Source organism: Leuciscus leuciscus, assembly GCF_965113295.1.
Source record: "Leuciscus leuciscus genome assembly, chromosome: 9".
Classification (NCBI taxonomy): Eukaryota; Metazoa; Chordata; class Actinopteri; order Cypriniformes; family Leuciscidae; genus Leuciscus; species Leuciscus leuciscus.
Genome location: NC_138733.1, coordinates 14244194 through 14270546, shown reverse-complemented (window position 1 = coordinate 14270546; position 26353 = coordinate 14244194). Strand labels below are relative to the sequence as shown.

At 37.8% G+C, this 26353-nt stretch overlaps 1 protein-coding gene across 1 annotated transcript; it reads right to left on the bottom strand.

Annotated features, from left to right (window-relative positions):
* Positions 1–7064: 7064 nt before the first annotated feature.
* Positions 7065–26226, bottom strand: gpr184 (G protein-coupled receptor 184). The gene is made up of 2 exons (XM_082181236.1): positions 24629–26226; positions 7065–9121 (listed from the first exon to the last, which is right to left on the bottom strand). The coding sequence occupies exon 2, from the start codon at positions 9116–9118 to the stop codon at positions 8114–8116; it is 1005 nt and encodes a 334-aa protein (XP_082037362.1). The 5' UTR covers positions 9119–9121; positions 24629–26226; the 3' UTR covers positions 7065–8113.
* Positions 26227–26353: the final 127 nt, after the last annotated feature.

The following is a 26353-nucleotide window of genomic DNA, read 5'->3' as shown; positions in this document are numbered from 1 at the left end:
GTTTTATGCTAGAGATTATTCTACTAAGATACGTGACCATGTAGAAATGAGCCAGTGGCTTTTAGAAATTCCCATTTTTTATGGAACATCATGTTCAGAGGTCTGTTTCTAATTTTGCTATGTTTCCACAGAAAGCATGGTAAGCTAAATATGTCACCAGCTTTATTTTTTTATGGTATGTCTGCAATATTTAAACCTGTTACTGTCTACAAAATGCTAATTCAGATCAAATATGTTTTAGCAGAATTCAGCAATCAATATAATCAAAAATTATAAATCAAGAATGCATTGAATTGCTATTTTATATTCTAATGTAGACTCTTTGTGATGTTAAGACATTCAACAAATGCCTGTTGTGATGAATGAGACTTACAGTACTCAAACATTTCACCTTTGTTGCTTGTTGCTACATAATAAATTGACAAATCCCATATCAAATACTCCTTGGCTTGCATGCGGAAAAAGTTGGGTTATTCTGAAGACAAATTTGATCTCCTGGTGTCTCATTTAGAGTCACTAATGTATTCCAAAATCCCTTTGTCTCACCCAGGCACCTTAAAAACAATGAGGTTGACTTGTTGAAAGAATTATAATGAGGTGGATAATCCCAACTGCAACAACCCTGACAACCTCTTTTCTTAATTTTGGATCCATAAATTTCACTTGGTGTGGCCTGAGATGTCCCTTTGTGGTTCTCAGTCCAAAAGGTCATTCCAAGCTCTGTGGTGATGCCACATGAATAATAGTTAGATTATCTCTCAGAATGTCATTGAATGTGTTGAATAAATTCTTGAAGGCTAATTTAAATAGTTCAAGTGGTTTTATTTATTTATTTACAGCTTTTCATCTAATTATCCCACCTTTCATATATATATATATATATATATATATATATATATATATATATATGAAGAGTTCAGATGCAAAAGCCTCTAAGTGCCATCTGAAATTTTCTTCTAAAATGATCATTTTTATCAAGCTTGTATATTTAAGTTCAGTAATTTCACTTAAATTACAATTAATAGGTAATTTTCATTGCCATTTAAGTGAAATTACTAAACTTAAATATACGAGCGCGATTAAAAATGATCATTTTAGAAGAAAATTTCAGATTGCACTTAGAGGCTTTTGCATCTGACCTCTTCATATATATATACATATATATATATATATACACTCACCTAAAGGATTATTAGGAACACCATACTAATACTGTGTTTGACCCCCTTTCGCCTTCAGAACTGCCTTAATACGTGGCATTGATTCAACAAGGTGCTGAAAGCATTCTTTAGAAATGTTTGCCCATATTGATAGGATATTGCTTGCAGTTGATGGAGATTTGTGGGATGCACATCCAGGGCACAAAGCTCCCGTTCCACCACATCCCAAAGATGCTCTATTGGGTTGAGATCTGGTGACTGTGGGGGCCATTTTAGTACAGTGAACTCATTGTCATGTTCAAGAAACCAATTTGAAATGATTCGAGCTTTGTGACATGGTGCATTACCCTGCTGGAAGTAGCCATCAGAGGATGGGAACATGGTGGTCATAATTTAAAGGGATGGACATGGTCAGAAACAATGCTCAGGTAGGCCGTGGCATTTAAACGATGCCCAATTGGCACTAAGGGGCCTAAAGTGTGCCAAGAAAACCTCCCCCACACCATTACACCACCAGCCTGCACAGTGGTAACAAGGCATGATGGATCCATATTCTCATTCTGTTTATGCCAAATTCTGACTCTACCATCTGAATGTCTCAACAGAAATCAAGACTCATCAGACCAGGCAACATTTTTCCAGTCTTCAACTGTCCAATTTTGGTGAGCTCCTGCAGATTGTAGCCTCTTTTTCCTATTTGTAGTGGAGATGAGTGGTACCCGGTGGGGTCTTCTGCTGTTGTAGCCCATCCGCCTCAAGGTTGTGCGTGTTGTGGCTTAACAAATGCTTTGCTGCATACCTCGGTTGTAACGAGTGGTTATTTCAGTCAAAGTTGCTCTTCTATCAGCTTGAATCAGTCGGCCCATTCTCCTCTGACCTCTAGCATCAACAAGGCATTTTCACCCACAGAACTGCCGCATACTGGATGTTTTTCCCTTTTCACACCATTCTTTGTAAACCATAGAAATGGTTGTGCGTGAAAATACCAGTAACTGAGCAGATTGTGAAATACTCAGACCGGCCCGTCTGGCACCAACAACCATGCCACGCTCAAAATTGCTTAAATCACCTTTCTTCCCATTCTGACATTCAGTTTGGAGTTCAGGAGATTGTCTTGACCAGGACCACACCCCTAAATGAATTGAAGCAACTGCCATGTGATTGGTTGATTAGATAATTGCATTAATGAGAAATTGAACAGGTGTTCCTAATAATCCTTTAGGTGAGTGTGTGTATATATATATATATATATATATATATATATATATATATATATATATTAGTGCTGTCAATCGATTAAAATAATTGACCAATAATCACACTTTTTTATGTGATTAATCACGATTAAAAACATTAACGTTTTTAATATATTTTATAATGTAATAATTTCACAGTATCTCCAAATTAATGTAGAAACAACATAATTACAGTATTTTTTAAATCCTTGTTTAATGGCATCTTTTATGAATGAAGATCAGCATTACTGATATTAATACATCTACTGATGTCTCAATGGAATACATTTATTTCCCCAATTTTAAACATTAATTACAACCATTCAATAATACAGTTTAAATGAAAGCTATCAGTTTTAACATTTATTAGGCTTCTAAAAAATAAAACAACTTTTAATTTAAGTGAACTTAAAACAATCCTCACATAAACCCATAATAAATGTCATATTTACCTGTGAACTTCCTACCTATCTAACAGGTAGGAAATATACATAAGTTGAATTCACGAGTTCCTTTGCCCATGTAATCTTTAAGCTAATAAGTGTATTTGGCTTGCTGTCTGCAGTGGAGGCTCGAGGAAGCAGCTTCAACTCAACCTTAGATATACCCCCCCAGTGGGACTACTAATGCTTGGATGATGAGTATGGTAGCAAGATACCTAAATTATGTTGGTGGAGTTGGGGATGTGGAGGGATGCCAAAACAGCTGATGCCATAGCAGGGTGAGCTAATATGCTCCGGCAGTTAATTGAAAGATTAGATGGGTTCACTCCTCCCGAAATTACGTCTGCACTGCATAAATTATAAATTAAAAATAGATCAATCCTTATTAAAGCTATACAAGTTCCTTAGTCAAGAGCAGTGAGTAATTTTCTCTGTGTTGCATTTGTTCTTTGATTAACATTTATGACAGACATCACAGCAGCAGGTTTATTAGGCTGCTGTCACTTTAAGACCTGCCGCTGGTGCACATTACGAGGATTTGATGCAAGTCCCATTTTCTCACAACACATTACATTCATTTAAGACTTTATTTAACTCATTTAAGACTGCTCTTATGAGGGTACTTGACAAAACTGACATTTTGGGCATAATTGTGTGCGTTATTAGTTTCAAGTGTGAAAGAGAACTCGATTCTTGCTCAATGTCTGTGCACACAATACTGGTGCACGTGTCTTTCAATGCGGTGTGTGTGTGTGTCACATAGACAAGAGTCAGGACATTCACAGAAAGCGTGTTGTCTTTTGTCTTGTCACGCTTGAATGTTTTAAAAGCATTTGCATAAGAGCTTGATCATATAATGTAACGCTAGCCAAAGGGGGCTGAAAATGTGACCCAGACATGTTTTCGTGAGATTCAACCCTTAGTTACACAAAAATTATTATTTGCATTTTGATGCTATGCCAGGTTGCGCCTCCCAATGTAAGTGCTCTCTCACCTCCATCTGTTGTCTGCATTCAGGAGGGTGCGAAATTCTGCGAATCAATTGCTCGAGTGGAGGAAAGCAGACACAGTGTTCTGTGCTGTTCTCGTCTAAATCCCTGCAGACTTCCTGCTGTGGTGAGACCTCAGTAGCAGCTTCGTTGTGCAATGCAGAATAGCACATTAGTTCAATTGTGATGCAATACGTATATTATAATGAAAGAATGTGGCTTTCTTTCCTTAAAGGGAACTATAATGCCCTTTTCACAAGATGTAAAAGTAAGTTTTAGCTCAAAATACCCCACAGATACTTTTATATAGCTTGTTAAAATTGTCACTTTTTGAGGGTTGGGCAAAAACGCACCGTTTTGTGTCTTTTCCTTTAAATGCAAATGAGCTGCTGCTTCTGGCACAGAGGGCAGAGCTTCAACAGCTTGTGTCATTTACCTCACACAGACATGCACTGAAAATTTCAAAACTTTAAGCCTTTTATGTTCAAACCAGAGTCAGACAATGAAGGAGAGACTCAAGAAGAGGTGACAATATGTAGAAAGCAACAGGACATTTTTGAATGGTTAGTTAAAGAATTTATGTAGCTGATGTGGAGTTATCTATCTTCTAGTCATTGATTAGCATATTCTGTCATGATAATCTATAAATCGTGTTCCCGGGGGCGGGGTTTATGTAAATTGTATGGCTTGTGATGTCACTAACCCGGGAGGAATGTTGTGTAGTCCCTACCAGCCCTTTGTTGTAGTCCTTAAAAAACAATTACTTTAAAAGCAAATATCTTCATTTGCTTTGAACTTTGAGCGTTGTAACTTTGCAGATGTTTGAACATTACACACTAACTAAAGTAAGAAAAGTGAAATCACAATCAACCACCCCCTTAAGTGAATCTTGCAGAAATGTTATGGCCCATATATGCAGATGACAGCACAAACAAGTAAGTTCTGATGCTACATATCATCCCATTTTCATCTTCCTTGAAAGGCACGACGGCGTCTGGTGCGATAGGTGAAAGTGAGTAGTCATTTAAACCATTCAGGCTGCAGATCAGGTACTCAAAGCTGCAATTCATTGCTTCGCTCGCAATCCAAAATCACTCCATTCAGTTGGTCTGAGGCATTTTACAGTAGAGCAGAAGGCCACTCTGGCTCACAGACTTGCAGAAGACTGCAGTCACATGAGAGCTACTCATCTAAAGAGGCAATCATGCTAGCAGAAGGTGGGGGAACAAAACTGCACAAAGTGTATTGTGGGCGATACTGGTTAGAGATGCTACGCAAACTCTCCTCCTCATCAGCCCTCAAGAACACTGTGTCGCTCGCTCTTCAGAAAGCACCGTGATTAAGCTGTGTGTCGATGATCCCACCTCTTGAATGAAACGCTAATCGTTTTACCTTTATTTAAAGAGCTGTAACGAAAGCATCACTCCCTTAAATGTGTCACGAGAGTCAGAATCAGAGCAATTCTTTTATTTTATAATTTACTGATTTTCTTTGTGTTAATGGTAAATTACAGGAGTGAAAATTTGTTGAGCATAGTATATAAAAGAAGAGAGTAGCAAACATGCTGTGCATCGAAATTGCTTACATTGCTACAGGTTGTTTTTTAACATTCAGATTAAATATTTAACGGCTAAATCTTATTTGAAGGGATAGTTCACCCAAAAATGAAAATTAGTCCATGATTTACTCGCCCTGAAGCCATTCTAAGTGTAGGCCTATATGACATTCTTCTTTCAGACAAATACAATCGGAGTTATATTAAACAATGTCCTGGCTCTTCCAAACTTGATAATGGGAGTGAATGGTATGTATTTGGAAGTCCATCAAAGCGCATAAGTTTACGTTATAAATCAATTTAATTATAATTTAGAGTCGTTTGTGAATTAAAGTGAGGACAAACAAGTGAGGCTTTATCCCACAACAACAACACTTGGGCTGAATACGGCTCTCAAACAGAAAGTTCAAGTGATTCAAGGGTCCTTAAAAGACAGAGATCCAGGTCCTGTTTCGCCGCTTATCCATAATTTGTAAACATATACCCCATCTAAGATATAACAGTGAAGTAATTATTCCTATCTTTTTTTATACTAATAGACAAAGCTGAGTCTGAGTTAAAAAAAGAAAAAGAAAAAGAAAATGCAGACAGCAGTGTTTTGGTCAAGACCAGTTAATTTGAATCTAAGTCAGGACTGAGACCAGTAGAGAGTTGAGTCCAAGTCAAGACGCATGAGTCCACATGATCCCAAGTCCATGACAAGACCATGAAAATGTAGTCTTGGGCTGAATCCGAAATCGCCCCCCTCAAATGGCAGCCATTTGCACTGGTGTCCGTAACCATAGTGGACGTAATCGAGTGCACTCATTCTATCCCACATTGCACCGCAATAATGAGTGTACAGCCAATGTTAGGGCTTGGTAATCAAGTTCGATACTTTTCAGGTACCGGTCAAATTGCCTCGATACTATCGAGTATCGAAACATGTCTTATTTTTCGGTACCAAATTTCGATACCTAGTTAATCTCGTTAACGTCAGTGGGCCAATAAGCATGCAGCATGATTGGCTGTGGCGGTAAAAAATAGTTTACGCGGTTGTCCAAAGAGACGTGGCTGGCACGTGAGGCTGTAGTGTTTGTGTGTGTGTGTGTAAGCGTCCCAACCCCCATAGATGGAAAATATGTGGAAAAGATCAAAAGTGTGGCTATGTTTCACCAGACTCGATGCCAGCAGCGCGCGATGCAATATTTGCGACAAGACAATTGCTGCCAAGACTGGCAACATGACAAACCTGACGAAGCACTTTACAGCGCACAGAATAAACGTGAGAGCAGAAAGTTGATCCGTCTTCAACTGCAAGAAGTAGGCCTACTGAAGCGCGTCACAAATGTACCGAAACTCAGCGTATAGGATACTTGCCTCACAGACATGAGAATAGGCCTATAGAAGCTTAAAATATGTCTACTTTTAAACTAACCAATTCTAAACAAAAAGTTTGATTATGTAATCCAAATAAAAGGTGCATTTCTCTCTATAGGCACGTGCGTGTTCACTATACTGCAGAGATGACAAGTCATGAGTCAGCATCGTCATCTTCATCTTTTGCAATTAACAATTAAAATATCTCCTTGCTATTTTTTTCCCGTCACATTATAATCATTAGGCTACTTTTGCCAGTGCTTTGCGGCAAGCTTTATGTGTGCTGAGTGTGAGGCATATATCCCGCGCCCCAGTAGCCTATATTTAATTCAAGTCACATTTATTTTTATAGCATTTTTCACAATACATGTTGTTTCAAAACAGCTTTACAGAAAATGCATGTGTCTAAATTATAATTTAGAGTGATCTGTAATCTTTAATTTAAGACTGGTCATAACTTTTTTTAAGTAAGTTACTTAAACAGGTAGATTGATCTAATTTGAACCCAAACAATTACCCCTTGGTTAACTGCTAGTTGGTCTGACTCAGTCTTAGCACAGCAACATAGTGTTGGCCCACATCTGGTACAGGTGGATTCCACACGGTCCGAATGTTGGCCGGATCTGGGCCGACACTATGTTGCTGTCTGGGTAGTGACTGTCTTTATGCAACTGGTCCCTGGTCTCTGTCTTGACTGACACAAATGAGCTGGTCTCGACTACAACACTTGTAGCCCCTAAACCCTCAATCAGCCAGCAGCCATATCACAAATGAGTGCCGAGAAAAGTGCTATATACATTTTTAAAATTTATTATTATTATTATTATTATAATTATAACACTTGCACAGTTTCACTAAACAATCCCTTTTGCACAGTATTTTAGCACAAAAACAGCATTATCACCACAATCCAGTTTAAAAAGGTGCTAAATGCTCTAAAATGCTGCAGCATCAGTATAGTCAGTACATGTCATTGAGTTCTATGTAAACTTGGCTTATTATAGATTAGCTTTACTCACAAAACTTGGTGCTTTTTTTACCTAAAACCACCTGCAGAATGTAAGCGTTACAGTCATGTCAGCAGTTATTCATCGAATGATAAAGAAAAGCATTATAATCCAGTGTAGTCGAGCGCCTTTCAGCATGTTAAAAAGTCAATTCAGGAGTCTTGATCGCAGCGGTGGAGTTCCAGAAAAGTACGCCAGATCATGTTTGTCGTCCCTCAACAAACTTAACACTCAGAACCCATCCGCAAGATTGTGCCTGTATTGGCAGCACAAGCGGTTTGGGAGATTTTGAGCTGGTAACTGATTTCCACAATTCCTGCATGGTTGCAAAAACAGTGTGCACAAATATACAATGCTGTCAGGTTTTAACACAAGTTGTTTACTCTTGTCCTCCACTTGGAATCAACAATATTGCATCTTGTTGCCTGACTCTGCTTGGTTTTCCAACAGAACAACCTCATGTCCTCCCTCACTCCGTTACTTGCCAAAACATAGAGCACTGGGTCCACCACGCTGTTCAGGCTGGATAGTGCAAGGGAGCAAGTGAAGGGTAAGTGCATCGCTTGCTCAAAGAAGCAGCTTTGTTTATCTCCCACATAAAAGAAAGCGATGGACCGTATCATCAGGAGGATGTGGTACGGTGCAAAGCAGAAGGAGAAAATGCCAATGACTCCCATTGACAAAAGCCTGACTTTGCGCTTGCCTTGCTCATGAACCCCTCTACTTTGCTGCACCTTGGATGCGATCAAACAGTAGCAGACTGTGATGACCACCAGTGGCAAGAGGAAACCAATTCCGACCCGTATCAAGTTGAACATCGCGATGGGTTTTGTCATGGGGAAGGTTTCGTAGCACCTCTGGTCGCCGTCGTCCAGCGTATTTGGCAGCTTGTCCAGGTACAGCACCAAACAGTGCAAGGCCATGACAAAAATGTAGACCAGCCCACAGATGATCCAAGCGTAGCGCTGGCGGCGGAAGGCTTTGACTCGCAGAGGGAAGGTGATGGCCAGGCAGCGATCGATGGAGACGCAGCAGAGGATATAGATGCTAATGTACAGGTTGGAGTAGTAAAAGAAGCCAGCCAGACTACAGAGTCCCTGGCCAAGGGTCCATTTGTGGTTGTTGCTTAAATAATAGATCCACAGAGGCATGGTAAGGACGTACAGGAGATCCGAGACAGACAGGCTGAGAAGGTAGATCCCTAGAACGTTCTTTCTGCAGATCTGCTGAATTATGGGACCAATGGTGACCAGGATGAACAGCAGTCCCAGGATGAAGGCGATGATGTAGATGGACATCAGCAGGGGACCTGCCGACGGGTTCATGATCACACATGATGAGTTGCTAGCGTTGGATATTGCATTCATCATAATCTGTGTGCACAAAGAAAGCTTAAATTTAATCAATTGGATAGTGAATTCCACATGCAATTAGTGATGGCAATTTCAAAACACTCCTTCATGAAGCTTCGAAACCTTTACGAATCTTTTATTCCAAATAAATGGTTCGAAGCGTTTATCAAACTACCAGATTCAGGTGATTTCAGTAAACGAGGCTTCATTACGTCATAACTGTTTCGGAGTCACTGAGAACCAATGAACAAGTGGCTGTGGGTTTTCAAGTGAACAAACAAAACAAACCCTGACAATTGATAAAAGAACATAATAGACACTTGATCATCTTATTAGATGATTAGATAATTGCATTTGAAAGATTTTACTTTAAAAAAGAAATAGCAAAAGGTGTTTTATGCATGTTTGGCTCAGGTTTTTGTTGCATTTACACTGTTCTGACCACTACGGGTGACCGTGGAGACGGGTGTCGGATTGTTTTCGAAGCCTTGACAAAATATGGCACATTTGCTTCAAACTGTAGCCTCGATCTGCCCACCACTACACGCAATGCTTATAATTACCGCAAATTATACACATACATTTATATTATTTCTCTGAAAAATACATTCAGGCATATCTGAAGTAAAAAAAAATTAGCTCAACCATCTGATAGTCACAAATTGCTTTCAGAAAAATGTGCATCTTTTGATTATAGAATACATTGAGCTAAAACCACTGAAATGCACTGACACATTTCTACATCAGAAAATTCATTCATTTTAAATTCTACATCCTGTTTGAAATCTACCTCCTTGAACCCTCTTTTTAGTTCAAATTCATAAATTGAATCTGAATTAACTTGAATCTCAATTCAATGGAAAATTGTTTATACTGGTATAAATAGCAAAATTGACCACAGTCCTTGCATAATTTACTGTTGCATAGTTTAACTGTAATATTTGTAGTCAGACCTTTGTAACCACCACAAATACATTGATGGATGACTCCCTTAATGGGAGTAGTACCTGAATTTACAACATTACAAAATAGCCTAGTGGCTGCATTTAGTGTTGCTAGTTTAATAAGCATCATTAAAGCATACTGTGCATCTACTTTTCAGTTTGCATGACAGATACTGATCAGTTCTTTTAGTACATGTGAAATAGTGGTAAACCACTGACATTTAAGATTTTTTTTTTTTAAATTTGAGCTCTCATTTAGCTATATGCGGTTAACCTCGGCTAGACGTTGTTGCTGTTGATTATTGATGCAGATCATATTGTGCACCATGTTGTCATGGTGCACAGTATAGTGATGTTTAAAAAGGTCCTTTATGTAAGTAATCACTTTCAGGTGGTAATTTTAATTGCAATGACAGGGATGAAAAATGAATCTATTGAAAGGGTGACAGACTACATATGCTCATTAACTACTCATTCATAAATTAGATCATTTATATTGGTTATCATGCACATAACCAGAAATATTCTTAAAAATCCAAACTCCAGTTGATAACAGAATTGTGGTTGCTGCAAAGTGCAGAATGTCTGTGGTTTCAGTGAGAACGGAACAACAACATGATCCTGTTACTTCTTACTAAGTCAAGGTGCAATGTTTAACCAGCCAAAACAAACAGCAATGATTTATTGAAAGGTAATTGAAATTAATTAAAAACACAATGGGTAACAAAATGTCATCCCCAGTTCTACTAGCTGCATGTGCCATGATTATGATGGAGAATTAAACAAAACAAAAATATTACTCTGAAATTATTGTAGGCTACTCAATAGAGGTTTCATATATGCTTGGATATAAACACTCAAATATTGCATAATTACTCAGACAGGATGAAAGTAATCTGTTAACTCTGGGACCAGCATTCTTTCCTTGTCTGTTTGCCATACATTTTATGATATGTTGTTGATTTTAAAGGCATAATGTCACGCTTGGTGTTGAACTTAATTTCACGGTTGAGCAAACGTGTTCTTTTGTACCGGCAGGGAAAGAAAAGTTTTGTGAAATGTGCCTGGACTGAGTGGGTTTATAATAGATTTTTTTTTTGAAAGGTTTCCAGACGCCTGCACAGATCTTTGACATCATCAATATTTGTCAGCAGAGCCTTTACATCTGTTCAAATGCTGCACACATGCCATGTATTTTCTCCGTTAACACGAGTGATGAGCCATACACTTTGAATGATCTCTTAAGCCTTAGGGGTCTAAGGTGTTTTTGGGGTCCTTGAGATGTTTTGACATGCCCTGACATTTGTGCTTTTTTCAGTTGCTTCAGTTGTAAAATTGTACTTTAAGAGTATATTTAAATGTGGGTACTTTTACTTTAACTCGAGTACATTTCTAATGAAAAAACAGTACTTTTACTTCTGGGCGACGTTCCTCTCGTTACTTTATTTTCATGCAATACATGTTGTTAAATGCGTAGTTTATACCAAGCGAGCTGTATCTTTTTTCTGGGCATGAGCGATGCTCGATTCACAAATTAATCACTCTTTTGAGTCGATTCTGTTCAAAGTCTTCATCAAACAAGTTGATGGCCCTGTCCCAAATGGCACACTTCATGTGCACTTTCGGTCTTGTGGACTTACAATGGCTGCCGCGTGCGCGTGTCCGTTAAAGGCCTATTTATACTTCTGCGTCGAACTCACGCCGTAGCTACGTCGTAGGCTGTGTGTAGCGCGCGTACCCTTCGGCGTACCCTGACGTGCACCTCTCCAAAAATGTAACAATGCGTCAACTCTACGCGGACACAAGCGCTGTGATTGGTCTGCTAGGACCGCTCACTCGGGTTTCACATGCTCCCTCTGCAAGTGTAATTGTGCGTCAACGCGGACAACGACGCAGAAGTATAATATGGGACCTACGCCGGAGCCTCTATGCTGTAGGCAACGCGTTGGTTTTCATTTATACTTCTGCGTCGTTGTCCGCGTTCAGGCACGCAGAGTGAGCATGTGAAACCCGAGGGAGCGGACCTAGCAGACCAATCACAGCGCTTGCGTCCGCATAGAGTTGACGCATTGTTACATTTTTGGAGAGGTGCATGTCAGGGTACGCCAAAGGGTATTAAATGAATTGGGCTTAAATGAAAACCAACACGTTGCCTACAGCGTAGAGGCTCCGGCGTAGGTCCGACGCAGAAGTATAAATAAGGCCTTAAGTCCGTGAGACCGCAGTGTGTCCCATTAGTCATTTTTAGATCTCAGAAGGGTGCTCGCGAGCGCCCCCATGTGGTCGATTTGCGCCCTTGATGCGCACTTTTGCCGAGCCCGCGCTGATGCCGGCTCCGCAGCAGACTTCTTCCCGACAGTCAAAGCGGCATTACGTCACAAAAGTGCGGACTCAGAGGAAGGCCGCGAGTGCTTAGGGTTCCATTTGGGACAGGGCAGATCTGTCTAAATCGGTTCGTGAATCAGTTTGAATGATCTGTTCAGTTTCCTGCACGCGCTGAATCATCTGAAGCGCTTTCAATTCACATTCGACTCGGAGTCGAAACAGGAAGATTTAAGAACATCAAGAGCATTAGATGAAGTGGCCTAGGACCTACAGTACAGTCAAGTGAAAGCAAATCTGCAAATGCATCATATTTTTGCCAGTGATGAAGATCTTTATTATAATAAAGATCTTCATCGCTGGCAAAAATATGAGGTCCTTGAGGTTAACAATAGTTGAAAAATATGAGGTCTATATATCTTCTATATATAACTTCGTAAGCTGTCACAGCTGTGAATGAATGATTCCACAGGACGATCCATTCGATTTTATTTCATTCAGGTAATACATTTTAGAACCAAACAGATTATTACGCCACGATAGCACTACAAAGTATGACATTACCCGTTTTTTGAACATATACATTAATTTATACATTAAATAAGCAACCATTGTCCACATGTTTATGAAATGAACACCCGCCATCCCGCGGTAATGTGTGTGCAGTAATGTGAATGCAAAACTCTGAAAAGTCACTTTATTTCGACATTGTCTAATAATCCAAATGTATACCCTGTTTATTTTCTTTATTTTACAAAAGCACAATGTTTTGTTTCAATTGTAAGTGGACACATAAAAAAAGTAGACATTTAACAGTTTACTTTTTCATATTTCTTAAGTCTGTATGACCATAAATGACGGATTCTTTTAAATTATTTTACAGCTAGACACTCAGCACTACCTGCATGTCCCCTATATTCCACTGAGTTCATCTTAAATGCTATTGCTCAGCTTGCTTTTAACATTTGGACAGTCTTTTCACTTCCTGCCAGTCTCTGCTCGAATTCAATTCAAGATACTGTTGCCGACTTACACAGCTGCCGATCTCCACATGAAGGGTTTGCAGCTCTTCAATTCGTGCTCTTCAGTGCAAGACCAGTGAGAAAAGCACACAGCTCAACCACAGTAAAAAAAAAAATAAAAAAAATAAAGGACCTTTTCAGGACCTTTATTTATACACCAGGAAAAATACTTATAGCTACACTTGCACTACTAATATCCTGTTCTTGTAGATATCCTGATAGACAAGCATCACTACTAGTATTGCTCATACTGATACTGATTATACCCTTAATCTTAAATATTAAACTTTGATGCATAACTCATCTTGTTTCATTTCAGCTTCAGACATGAATACCACCTCAAATGAAGCGAACTGTTTGAAACCCCATATTCACTGTTTGGACTCCTGTTCGCTACTGCCCGATTTCACAGACAAGGCTTAAGCCTATAGTCCCAGGCTAAAATGCATATTTGAGCTGTCTTATATTTAAGGAAATTGCACTGACATATCTTAAAATATCTTTGAAATAGTTTTGTCACAAGATGCACTCCAGTAATATGTTTTTCTATGGCACGTTTACAAAAAAAACCTACTTAAATGTCCTAATTTAGCCAAAGCCTACTCCTGGCTTAAACTAAGCCCTGTCTGTGAAACCAGTGGTTTGTTGAGGAGAGGTCATGCTAGTCTAAATGTCAGACCAAAACTAGACCGAGGTGGACTCATTTGACATCGACCAGCAAAACTAGAGCAAACAACCACTCATCATGGGCCCAGTTTCTGCACAGGAAAGCAAATACTTTCAGATGCCTGTGCTAGTAATGTGATTTGTGTAATGTTAGTAGGCATGTGCTAACATAAATGTGATGTCTAAAATCAAGAATCATATAAACTGATCCAAATAATTTAAGGTACTTTAGGGAGTTTTATTTGTTCCCCAAATGTCTTCTGCAATTTGTCAAAAAAAAAAAAAAAACTCACATCTGAAAACGTCAGTGATCACAGATCAGGTTGCATAAACCTCTAAGACTAGTCTTACAAGTTAGACATTGATTTATTTTCTTTAAGATGGTTCATAGCTTTTTTTTAAATCAGTTACATAAAAACGTAGATAATGATAACGAAAACTGCCCCTGACTAACTGCTAGTAGGTCATACTAGAACTTAAGACACTATCTTATATCAGCAGCCATATCACCCTGTAACCCAAGACTGGTTGCCCACTGAAGCTAAGCAGGGCTGAGCCTGGTTAGTACCTGGATGGGAGACTCCTGGGAAAATCAGGTTGCTGCTGGAAGAGGTGTTAGTGAGGCCAGCAGGGGGCGCTCACCCTGTGGTCTGTGTGGGTCCTAACGCCCCAGTGTAGTGACGGGGACACTATACTGTCAAAGAGCACCGTCCTTCGGATGAGACGTAAAACCGAGGTCCTGACTCTCTGTGGTCATTAAAAATCCCATGGCATTTCTCGTAAAGAGTAGGGGTGTAACCCCGGTGTCCTGGCCACATTAAACCCATTGGCCCTTACCAATCATGGCCTCCTAATAATCCCCTTGCATTACATTGAATTGGCTCTATCACTCTCTCTCCTCTACTATAGCTGGTGTGTGGTGAGCGCACTGGCGCCGTTGTACTGTGGCTGCCGTCGCATCATCCAAGTGGATGCTGCACACTGGTGGTGGTTGAGGAAAGATCCCCTGATATGATTGTAAAGCGCTTTGGGTGTACAGTAGTACATATGAAAGCGCTATATAAATGCCTCATTCTTTTCTATTCTATTCTATTCTATCTTAAACATTATGGCTATGTTTATGCAACCGGCCGAGATCTATAAGGAAAAGTAATTTCACCTAAAGCATCAGGATACGCCTGTCTGTGTGTCTAGTGAAATCCCTTTCCTTGTGTGGCATCCATTTTATTTCCAAGAAAAAGGGGTGACAAAGGTTCAAATTTCAACCTATACTTATACAGCAGTCAACATTTGAAGTGGATCAAAAAAGTTAATCAAAGTTGTCCTAAGACAAGAACGGGTATTGTTCAAAATTCACGTATAACTTAATTTTTGAAATTGTGTCTTGAGCCCAAATGAGCCATAACTGCTATAGGTACTAGTGCCTGCGGGAATGTTGGGGGAAATCTTGAACCTCCGGGAAATCACCCATTTGAAATGTTGTAAAGGTGATGCGCTGTGTTTCTTATTACTCAATAGGCAAGTTATTTTATTGAACAGATAAATTGCCATATGTTGCTCTCTCAGAGAGTTAATTGTTAAGAATTATCTACTGTGAAGGTTCATTTCATTATGGTTGTTCTAGCGCCGTGCTGGAATTTATTTTCAAGTATAAGTACTGTGTCTATTAATGGGTAAAGCTACGGTCGCATCTTCAGCTAGTCAGCTTGAGATCCTTTCCATCTAAACTGGTCAAATCAGAGATTGTCTTATTATAGGGAGATGAGAGGGTCTGAATCTCTTAACGTAATGTCTAACTTGGATCACATGAAGCACCTCAGTAGCAGTACCCGCCGTTCAAAGTTTTATGACAGTCAGTTACAGTTGTTTCTTGTGTTGGTTTTGTGAATAAATGTTCTATATTTGGTGTTATATCGCTAGTGAAGGTACAACAGGACTGCATTGTTTGTGAAATATGTTTTACTGTGGAAAAAAGAGTGCAAATATCTCTATTAGCTGCAAAGTACTCGTCACAGCAGGACGCATAAACCTACATTTAAGATTGCACTAAAAACTTAATTGTAATTTAATACATATATAATTTATTCAATTATGCTTTTTTTACAGTCATTCATTAAAAAGTATTATATCATCATTAGGCATACGGCAGTCAAAAACCATTACAATACAAGTCTAACCTGGCAGCGAAAGAAAGAACACTTTTTTATTTTAATTAAACAACATACAGTAAAACACAATATTTATAATTAAATTATTCATTTTCTCTTTATTCATTAAAATGCATAATATCAGCATCATATACATGCATGCAGTCTTATCATAACTGGTAAAACCTAAAAGTCAAAGAAAGAAAACATCTGTATTTTTACTTTCTACAATATACAATATCATTCAATATTCATCACATGGTGGACAGTAACAAAGTACATTTACTTGAGTACTGTACTTAAGTACACTTTTTGAGTATCTGTACTTTACTTGAGTATTATTTTTTCTGGAAACATTTTACTTTAACTTCACTACATTTGAAAGACAAATATCGTACTTTTTACTCCACTACATTTCTGTCAAGGTCCTTGAGTAGAAAGTAGTAACGTCAGTCAGTGGATGATTTTGGTTCAGGGGTTGCATTTTGGTTGGAAATCAAAGTCGAGTTGACACGATTTTCATTTTCAACCACAATACGATGTCTGTCCAACGTTGGAGATTAATGTCAATCTGGCGCTGGATTCCGACATCAATATGATTTTCATTTTCAGCTTTGGGTTTGGTCTTCTAAATGCAAATTTTTGCATTTAGGCACTATTTAGGCAAAAGAGGCACTATTTGAGGGAACAGCCATTTGGGTGTCCGAAACCATTGTGGACGTTATTGAGTGACTTATTCAATCTCACATTCAATCACACTACTGGAACTGTGTTCTAGAAATACATTTGATATTGATATGAGGGTAGGCAAGCATAGATTCAGAGGCATAAGGTACTGTAAGTATTACATACAACAATGCAACAATAATAAAACAATGCACTGACATTTCACTTTTGATGCTTAAGTACTTTTAAAAACAAGTACTTCTGTACTTTTACTTAAGTAAAAATCAATCTTTACAACTTTTACTTGTAACGGAGTAGTATTCGACCAGTAGTATCTGTACTTTCACTCAAGTAAGGAAGTTGTGTACTTTGTCCACCTCTGCATACGATGGTAATACCGCAAATGAGTCTTCTGTCGTGACATTCCCTACTCTGATAAAAAGGTTATTTTATAAGAAAAGGCAAAGTAAAATCTACATATCGTTCCCCCCAAAAAAGTATTGTTTAGCGTAAAACATGTTGAAGAGTAGTGGACAGGCAGTCAATTCATTAAATGATTAGATATTTCTATTTTCTTTTTTTACTTTAACTTTTTGTTTGGCTAAAGGTTGCAGGCTTGCCTTCTAGTGGCTTTGGTTATATCTCTTAAGCCTAGTAGAGAATGTTTTATGAGCAGTGGGTTAGGGTTAGGTTAGGATAACCATATTCATCCGCACAGTCACGCAGAGCCGAAGCACAACCAAAACAACGTTCTTCCGCAAAATACACTGTGGGCATAGTGTAGTTTTAAGTGTGAACTGAATGTAATGTTTCCATACACCTAATTTCCTGTTAATTGCAATTAAATGAAAGTGTATTATAGTTTAAATTTAGATTAAATGCGATCGGCTTAAAAGCTTTAGAGTGCTTTCTGGCCCACTTAAGTATAGGTCTTAAGTACAATTTCTAAATATGTAATTTAATAATTGTATTGTCTTTGAAATAGGCAAAATAAAGTACTGTTGAATGTACTGACACGAATTTATGATAAACTAAAATATAGCCTACTTTAAGATCAGTTCTATTGAAACTTGCATCATGTATTTAAATGTCTTTTTGTAATTACACATTTGTAATGATGCAATTGCTATTTAGAACATTTGAAATATATTAACTTAAATAGCAATATGAAATAACACATGCTAATGTGCTTTAGTATGTTAGTCAACACAACAAAATATTTTTTAAAGCACAACAAAATATTAATAATTTAAAATGCACTTTAAAACAAAACATTTAATTTGACATTATTACAAAGTGCACTTTTTAAAACTGTATACTGGCATAGTCATAAAATGGTCATAAGTGTATTTAAGTACAGTTAAGTGGCATTCATTTAATTTATATTATATTATCTGCAACTTTTTTTTTTTTTTTTTGAAAGAGTAGCCTGATATTTGGCTGCAAACAAAGACGTGTAAAACATTTAAGTTCCAAAGAGCTTTTTAAAAATGCAGTGTATTCACGGACCTCGATCTGCTTCGGGTAAGAGACCTTGATATCTTAATGGCCTCCTAAATCTGTTGCCAATATCAAACACAGGCGTCCTAACAGCATTAGCTGCTATAGAGATTGTCCTACCAGCAGTGCGTCACACTCAAATTCAATTCAGGTCTAACTGACCGACGGGTTTTAAGCAATGTGTGCACTTAACCCTACCCGAGCAAAACAGAGGAGAAATCAATAGCTGGGTAACCTGAGCACACACTCTCAAAGCTTCAAAGAAGACTTTTAGAGGTAGAATTAGATTGAACCAGCAAATACACAACAGTCCCCCATACAATACATTAAAAATGAAAGCTGCATCAGACACAGCCTCAGCTCTGCTGCGAGTGACGATACTGAGTAGTCCTGAAGGTGGTAAGCGATGAACAAGATGTACTGTGATTCATTTGCTGTGAAGTCTATGCAAATTAGACTGTCATTTCATAATATGTCGGGCTGCTTTGCTGAAAATAAGTCAAGGTTTTTTTTGTTTTTTTTTTTATGTCTGATTTACGTCACGACTAAAGTGGGCAATGTGGTGTTCCCTTTACAGATTACACTAGGTTGTGGTTGAAGTTAAGATCACGCGTCACCAAACAGAAACACTGGCAAACTGCACATTAGACTGGATATTATTTAGGCTACTGTTGTTGAAATGTAGAATTAGCTTCAAAACTTAAGAAACATTAAAGGACAACAACCACCCCCCCAACATATGCCGTGTATCTCTGACGCTTTTAAACGTCAAACATGACGATGTTTTAACACTTCACGAAAGTTTCCACGCTTCACACCAGAGATTACAAATATGGACACAGGCCAATAAATGAATTTAAACCAAAATCATATGATTCAAACCACAAAAGGGACTGTACCATAGAAGTTCAGCAAGGAAAAATCACAGCTTTAGCCTACTATAAAATCTCCCAAGTTCAGAATGTTTGACATGAAAATCCCATTACAGATAAAGTGAGTAATGAATCACATGGTTTGATTGTGTTCTTACTGACTCCAGTCGCTTGTGGAAAAGAATTACACTTAAGCATTTTTAAGAGTAGGCTATTTATTACAGAAATAATATACTTTAAAAGAATATACTTCTTTTTTTTTGCACACTTCATTTCATTTAATTTAACTACAAATGTAATTTTACAATTGCATTAAAATATTTTAACCTGAAATGTAATATCAAATAACATACTACCGTCAAAATTTAACTACCTTTTAAAATGTACTTTAAAGTAAAACTTTACATTTCATTATAGCAAAGTGCACTTACTGTAAGTGGACTTTTATTTCATTAATATTATATTATCTGCAGCTTTTTTTAAATATAATTTTTAAATTTGAAGTTCACTACAAGTGCACATTCATTACAATCAAGTGCACTTCACACAGCTGCTGAATAATATTAAAAACAGTTCACATTTAGTGTTCCCTTAAAGGAACAACTGTTTCACTGCATGTTTTTACTATCAAATTACGTGTTTAATAAAGTCCATGAGAGTAAAAGTAATGCTGCAACGTTAGCATTAGTGATTTTTTTTTAAATATCTGCAGAGGTGGACAGTAACAAAGTACATTTACTTGAGTACTGTACTTAAGTACACTTTTTGAGTATCTGTAATTTACTTGAGTATTATTTTTTCTGGAAACTTTTTACTTTAACTTAAAACTCGTACTTTTTACTCCACTACAATTTTGTCAAGGTCCTTGAGTAGAAAGTAACATCAGTCAGTGGATGATTTTGGTTGCAGGGGTTGCATTTTGGTTGAAAATGAAAGTCGGGTTGACGTCAGAACCCTGCATCTGATTGACATCAGAACCCGATGTCAGATTGACGTTGGATATTGATTGAAAATAAAAGTCGGGTTGACGTCAGAACCCGACTGATGTTACATTTACATTACATTTAGTCATTTAGCAGACGCCCTTATCCAAAGCGACTTACAAATTAGGACTAAGTTCAGCGAGTCATCATAAAGAGGCAAAAGCAACAACAACGCAGGAAGTGCTCAAAATACGAAGTTCAGGTATTATTCAGGGTAGCATAAGCCTGATAAGTGATGTTTCAAAGGGAAAGGAATTATTTTTTTATTTTATTTTTTCTATAAGGTTAAGTGCTCACGGAAGAGATTGGTTTTCAGCTGTTTTTTGAATGTTGTCAGGGATTCTGCATTCCGGATTCTGATGTTGGTTTCTGACGTCAACCCGATTTTCATTTTCAACCACAATACAACGTCTGTCCAATGTTGGAGATCAACGTCAATCTGACATTGGATTCTGACATAAACCTGATTTTCATTTTCAACGTTGGGTTTGGTCTTCTAAATGCGAATTTTGTCACTTTTTTGGAGCACACTAGCTTATAGATAACAGTAAGGCTAACATATTCATACTAAAAGCCAAAAAACTTTAAATAGGGCAATATTTGAGGGAACAGCCATTTGGGTGTCCGAAACCATTGTGGACGTTATTGAGTGCACTTATTCAATCTCACATTCAATCCCACTACTGGAACTGTGTTCTAGAAATAAATGTGATATTGATATAAGTGCAGGCATAGATTCAGAGGCATAAGGTACTGTATTACACACAACAATGCAACAATAATAAAACAATGCATTGACATTTTACTTTTGATACTTAAGTACTTTTAAAAACGAGTACTTCTGTACTTTTACTTAAGTAAAAATAGGTCTTTACAATTTTTAATATTTATATTTACTGGTAATATTTGACCAGTAGTATCTGTACTTTCACTCAAGTAAGGAAGTTTGTACTTCGTCCACCTCTGAATATCTGTTAGGGATGTTAGGGAGGTTTCGCTCTCAAAATGTTAGCGATAGTATTATTAAAAATCTGTGTATGTTATTTTCCTGGCTTTTGTCCAGAAAGGAAGGAAGGGACAACTCTGGATTCTTCAGTCAGCAGTTACTGTACAGTATTGATAAACACATAATCTACTTTAATGGAGAGTTCCTGTCCACTTCCTTTCCCGTAGCTTACATAATGTGTTTACACTGCTTTATTCTTGTTTTGCTATGGTAATTACAGGTTTAATGAGCGCCCCTGAGAGCTGTTGAGATTCAGGCTGGAGGTCTGGAAAGAAGAGTGGTGGGCTAGAGCTCCCGACAGCTCCTCTGAATGGCGTAATCGCTCCCTAACCAAATCCCATCCTGAGGCAAACACACACTGAATCTGCAGGAAAATGATGTAAGTGCAGGAAAAAAACTAACTGTGCCTCCAGTGTCTTCACCTTACATCATCAATGTCAATGTTTTTGTCATTTCAGTTATAACTTCTGTTAAAGGCGCAGTATGTATGTTTTGTCGCTAGAGGTCGCTTATTAAACAATAACAATGGCGTAGCTTGATGACGCAAGTGAATAAGCGTGGAATCATGGGAGGTGTCGTCTTCACCTCACCAGCCAATGAAAAGCAATCTGATGGGACTCAGGCAGAAATCGCGTTCATGGATTGGATGAGATAATTATTAAAGTAGTATGTGGTATGAAGCAGGGCGGCGCCGAGAGACTGGGACATTTTAGGTTACTGTTTTTTACTATGCTTATATGCCGGAGTCGGCCGCTGCTGCTGCTGCTTTTATTTGTTTGTTTATGCGTATTTTACGATTAAAGTTACGTTCAACGTTTGCCTCCTTCTTCCCTAAACTTGAATGTTGTTACAGTTACGTTTAATCACTTAAATTTACATAATTTAATTTCATTCTGATAAAACAGCCGCAAGTGCTGAATTGCTACTCGTACAGGTCACTTTATCTGATGAATAAAAATTGTGGGGTAACGCAGCGAAGTTTTAGCCTGACTACGTCAGACTTCGTACTTCCGCTCAATTTCACTTCGCTTCAGTACTCAGTCTGAGATAGCGACCTATCTCCCAGTTTTCCTCCGGCCTCAAAACAGCCGGCCAATCAACGAACAGAGGGCGGGCTGAGAGCCGTGACGTAGACGCTGATTGTACCGTGGATGCGTAGATTTACTTCACATAATCTGAAAAAGTCGTTCACAGCCATGTTCACTCCGGTATTTCGCTCGATGGTTTTGTTTTCGCATCATACATGTGTTTACAGTGGAAGTTCGATGAGCGTGATTGGCTTACGGGTAACCAATGATTTTAAACCTCAGACAAACACTTTTCAATTATGCCCTTCCAGACTCTGTCTACGAAGCAAAGCAAAGTTTGGTATTACCAGGCTAGCGAAGTTTTACTTGGTCAAAAAATAATTTGAGTGTGATAAAAGTTATGTTATAACGTTATGTTACTACGTTCGCTCGGTGGCTGCTAAGAGATGCTTGTTGCACACGTCAGTAAGCTAGATCGATAATAGAGTATCATATTAATAAAACCTGGATGACTTGTGTTGATAAAGGCATGCAATTCATTTTTAAACATTGTATGGTGGAGAAAATGCTGTATTATAAAGCTCTTTCTGATTTTGCTATGTTAGCCACTTGACAATGTAGTGTTATTTGTTACTCTTAAACATGTTACTCACGGGAAATCAAGAAAACAAGAGATTCAAACAAAACACATTATGTATTAAAACGTCTCTCTCACGGTTTCTGAGGAAGTACAACCAGAAATCGAGGGTATGGGACACGGGACATTACTGGTTAAAATAGCTGATTTCACTGAATTTAAATATTGTTGGAAACATTTGGGATCATTTAAGTACACAAGTCAACAAAATATATAACATTGTTCTAAAATTCTTACATAATGTGCCTTTAAATCAATGCACAGACGTATGACCCAAACCACCATGGGTCATGCAATCAGGAGATTGTTGATCACACATAAAAATCAGACTTGTCTGCATTTTTTTTAACCATGTTAAGCACTTTATATTTAAAAAACCTATTGGGGTTTGGAACTGTGCACTCCACTCATGCTACAGAATGAGCGCCATTTTTGTTTTCCAAGGATGCACTTTTTGGAAAATAATATGGAAATAGCATTTTGTCTTTATTCATTCTACATATATGATGGTAACAAATTTGGTTAGATCAACAAAAAAAAAGTTAATTTCTTGAAAGGATGATGTTATAATGACAGTGATTATTAATATGATAACACTGTTGTTGACGCACAGTTTTCATTTTTCTTTTCTGCAGATGCACATTTTTATGTAATGATACAGGGTTGAGAAAGAGCCTGGAGACACATCTTCAAGGCTTTTTAATAATATATTAAACATACATTAGAAGACTTTATATTATGTATCCAAACTGTGTATCAACCCTGTTACCATCATATTTTGTCCCCTTTCGGTACTGTTCCATTGATGACTAATCATAATTACGTTAAAACTCAGGAACTCTTCAAAGAAAGAGAAATGTCAACCATTACCGCAAGATTTTGTAAGTGGCAATTGAAAGTAGATATTTATAGAAACATCAGCGCTGAATTCAAAGACACACCTTGTAGTTTAGTGATATCATAAGATCAAAATAACTGTCAACAAATAACCTTTTTGAAGGTATAATTATCTCCCAAATTTGAGCAAGTTAGCTTGCTTTGCCGCAATGCAATTTATTAAATTAAACACTGTTTTTTGTATGATAGAATGTACAAAAATGTACTTTTAAATCTTTTTATCAAGTGGGTCCCCAAGCAATTTTGCATTTAAAAGACGTCTAATAGCCGTCCAAACACAGCCTTGAAGTCTAGGCTAAACCGAGGCAAAATTTGGGCTGTCAGTGAAAATGTAATAGACGTCTAACCATATCCCAAGAATAGACTGGTCATCAACGCATAGGCTATACGCATAGAACATGTCAAATAAATGAAACCAAACACCTTGTAATCTCTGTTGGCTTTGCTTACATGATGGAATATCATACATCTCGCAAGTTATTTTGGCAAAAACGACGTTACCAAGTTCAAGGTTATTTTGTCTAGAAGTGGGTTACTCAAAGTCGGACTATATCGGGTCTAACCGAGACGGTAAAATGACGGCTATTTCTCGCTGGCATCCAAGTGTTGTAAACATTTTGTTACTAGGATCAAGTCTCTGACAACTGCATTGGTAGAGTTACTATCTATAGCAGAGGAAACAAGCAAGCATGCCCACCCTCTGATTTTATCTCATTGACACACACACACACACACACACACACACACACACACACACACACACACACACACACACACACACATTCTCCATTACAAGTTCTTGTGTTGAAACCAGCCCAGAAAAATGAGAGAATCTCACCTGCAAATCAACACAACGAATGATAAAATGTTCTCCACCAGTTCCACCAAACTCAGCAGTGAAACTTTACAACCTCAGCCCCAAAACCTCCTCAAGTCCAGCTTCAGTCCCGCGTGACCTTGGAGAAAAGACTTTCTCAGACATGAAGAGGGTATCATGCACTTCAATAACGCTTGCTGCCCGGAGATGATCAAAAGTGACCTTGTGAGAGCAGGTTCGGCCGCTGCACTTCGCGCTGAGTGGATGGAGAAGAGATGAACTGAGAGAGAGAAAGGGGAGGAGAGATAAAACCTTTATCACACATGTATGTCTACAGGAAGATGTTAGGCCAGGGCTTGTGGGTTTTTTTGAGCTGCGTGTGATGGAGATAGAAGGAACCACAATGAGTAAAAGCTTTTTCCAGACACGGCGGGCTAACAGCAGAAGATGACAAACTTCCATTGTAGGTACAGTCTGCCTCAGACGTCTGCCGCAACTTCCTATTTAACGAAAAACAGAAACTACAGACCTTTCTTTACACGTGCTCTCTGCGCTTGCTGTAATGGCTGTAATGGAATAAAAAAAAAAATTCTTCTGATTTTAGACGCCTCCGCATGTATAACCTTACCAGAATCAAAGCTTAATTACAGTATCTTTTTCTTTTTTTAAGACAAATGTTCTCTTAAACCAAACCACCTACTGTTTCTCGGTCTGAGGTATTCTGGGAAATCTGAGACTTCTTGGAAGTTAAATTAAGTTAAACATATATAAACCTAATATTCTCTTAACTAATTATTTAAAGGTTATGTTACGCTTGGAAATGTGAAGCAGTTCACCTATATTTGATTTAAAAAAATAAGGTGTTTTGACCTTTCATTGAATCCATTATTGACTACAACTGAGCCAGTAATGGGAAGGATTGAGACTCGTATATACGATTCTTATATAAATCACGTTTAACGGAGTTTCACACAGTTTTTACTTACTGCAGTATTACTTTGGCTCATGTACTTCTTGTTTCTCCTGGTTTGTGTTTTCATTAATTTCACAAACTGACTGATTTCTACAGAGCGGTTTCTGAGTTACTTCAGACCTTTGGTGTTCCTCTAAAACTGTCTGGCCAAATTTGAAACTTTCCATTTAATATTTTTAACTTTGAGGAAGCAATAACTGAAACAATATACTGTTCTGTTTCAAGGTTTAATTCAGGTAACTTATGGGTTCAAAAGAGGTTAAACGCTAATACCAAATTTGATAGATATGGACATTTAAATAGTTCATTTGTATAGTAAGTGTATGTGACCACATTAAAGTACTGTAACGTTTCATTCAGCACCTTTAAAACATCTATACTATTGTTCAAACGTTTGAGGTCGATTTATTTTGTGACTACATTGGATGCATGTAAACCTATTGTTGGAGACCTCCAATTCAAAATTAGGAACCTTTAATTAAACAGCATAATTGGGGCACTTTAAACAGATGATTCAGACAGTTTTACAGCACAAACACTTGCACTTTAGTGTAAAATATACTGGTATAAGAATGAATATTTGAAACCCCCTGGAATGCCTTTCTCTATTGTAAGTGGAACTCAAAAAATATTCCTTTTTATAAATTGAGGAACAAGCTGAAATTATTTTCTGTCAACAGATCTCCATGTATTTTTATGTTCACCATTCTGCCTTTGTTTCTGCTTGATTCTTCTGAGAATCAATCAGGAAAAGCAGATAAAAAAAGAATTCA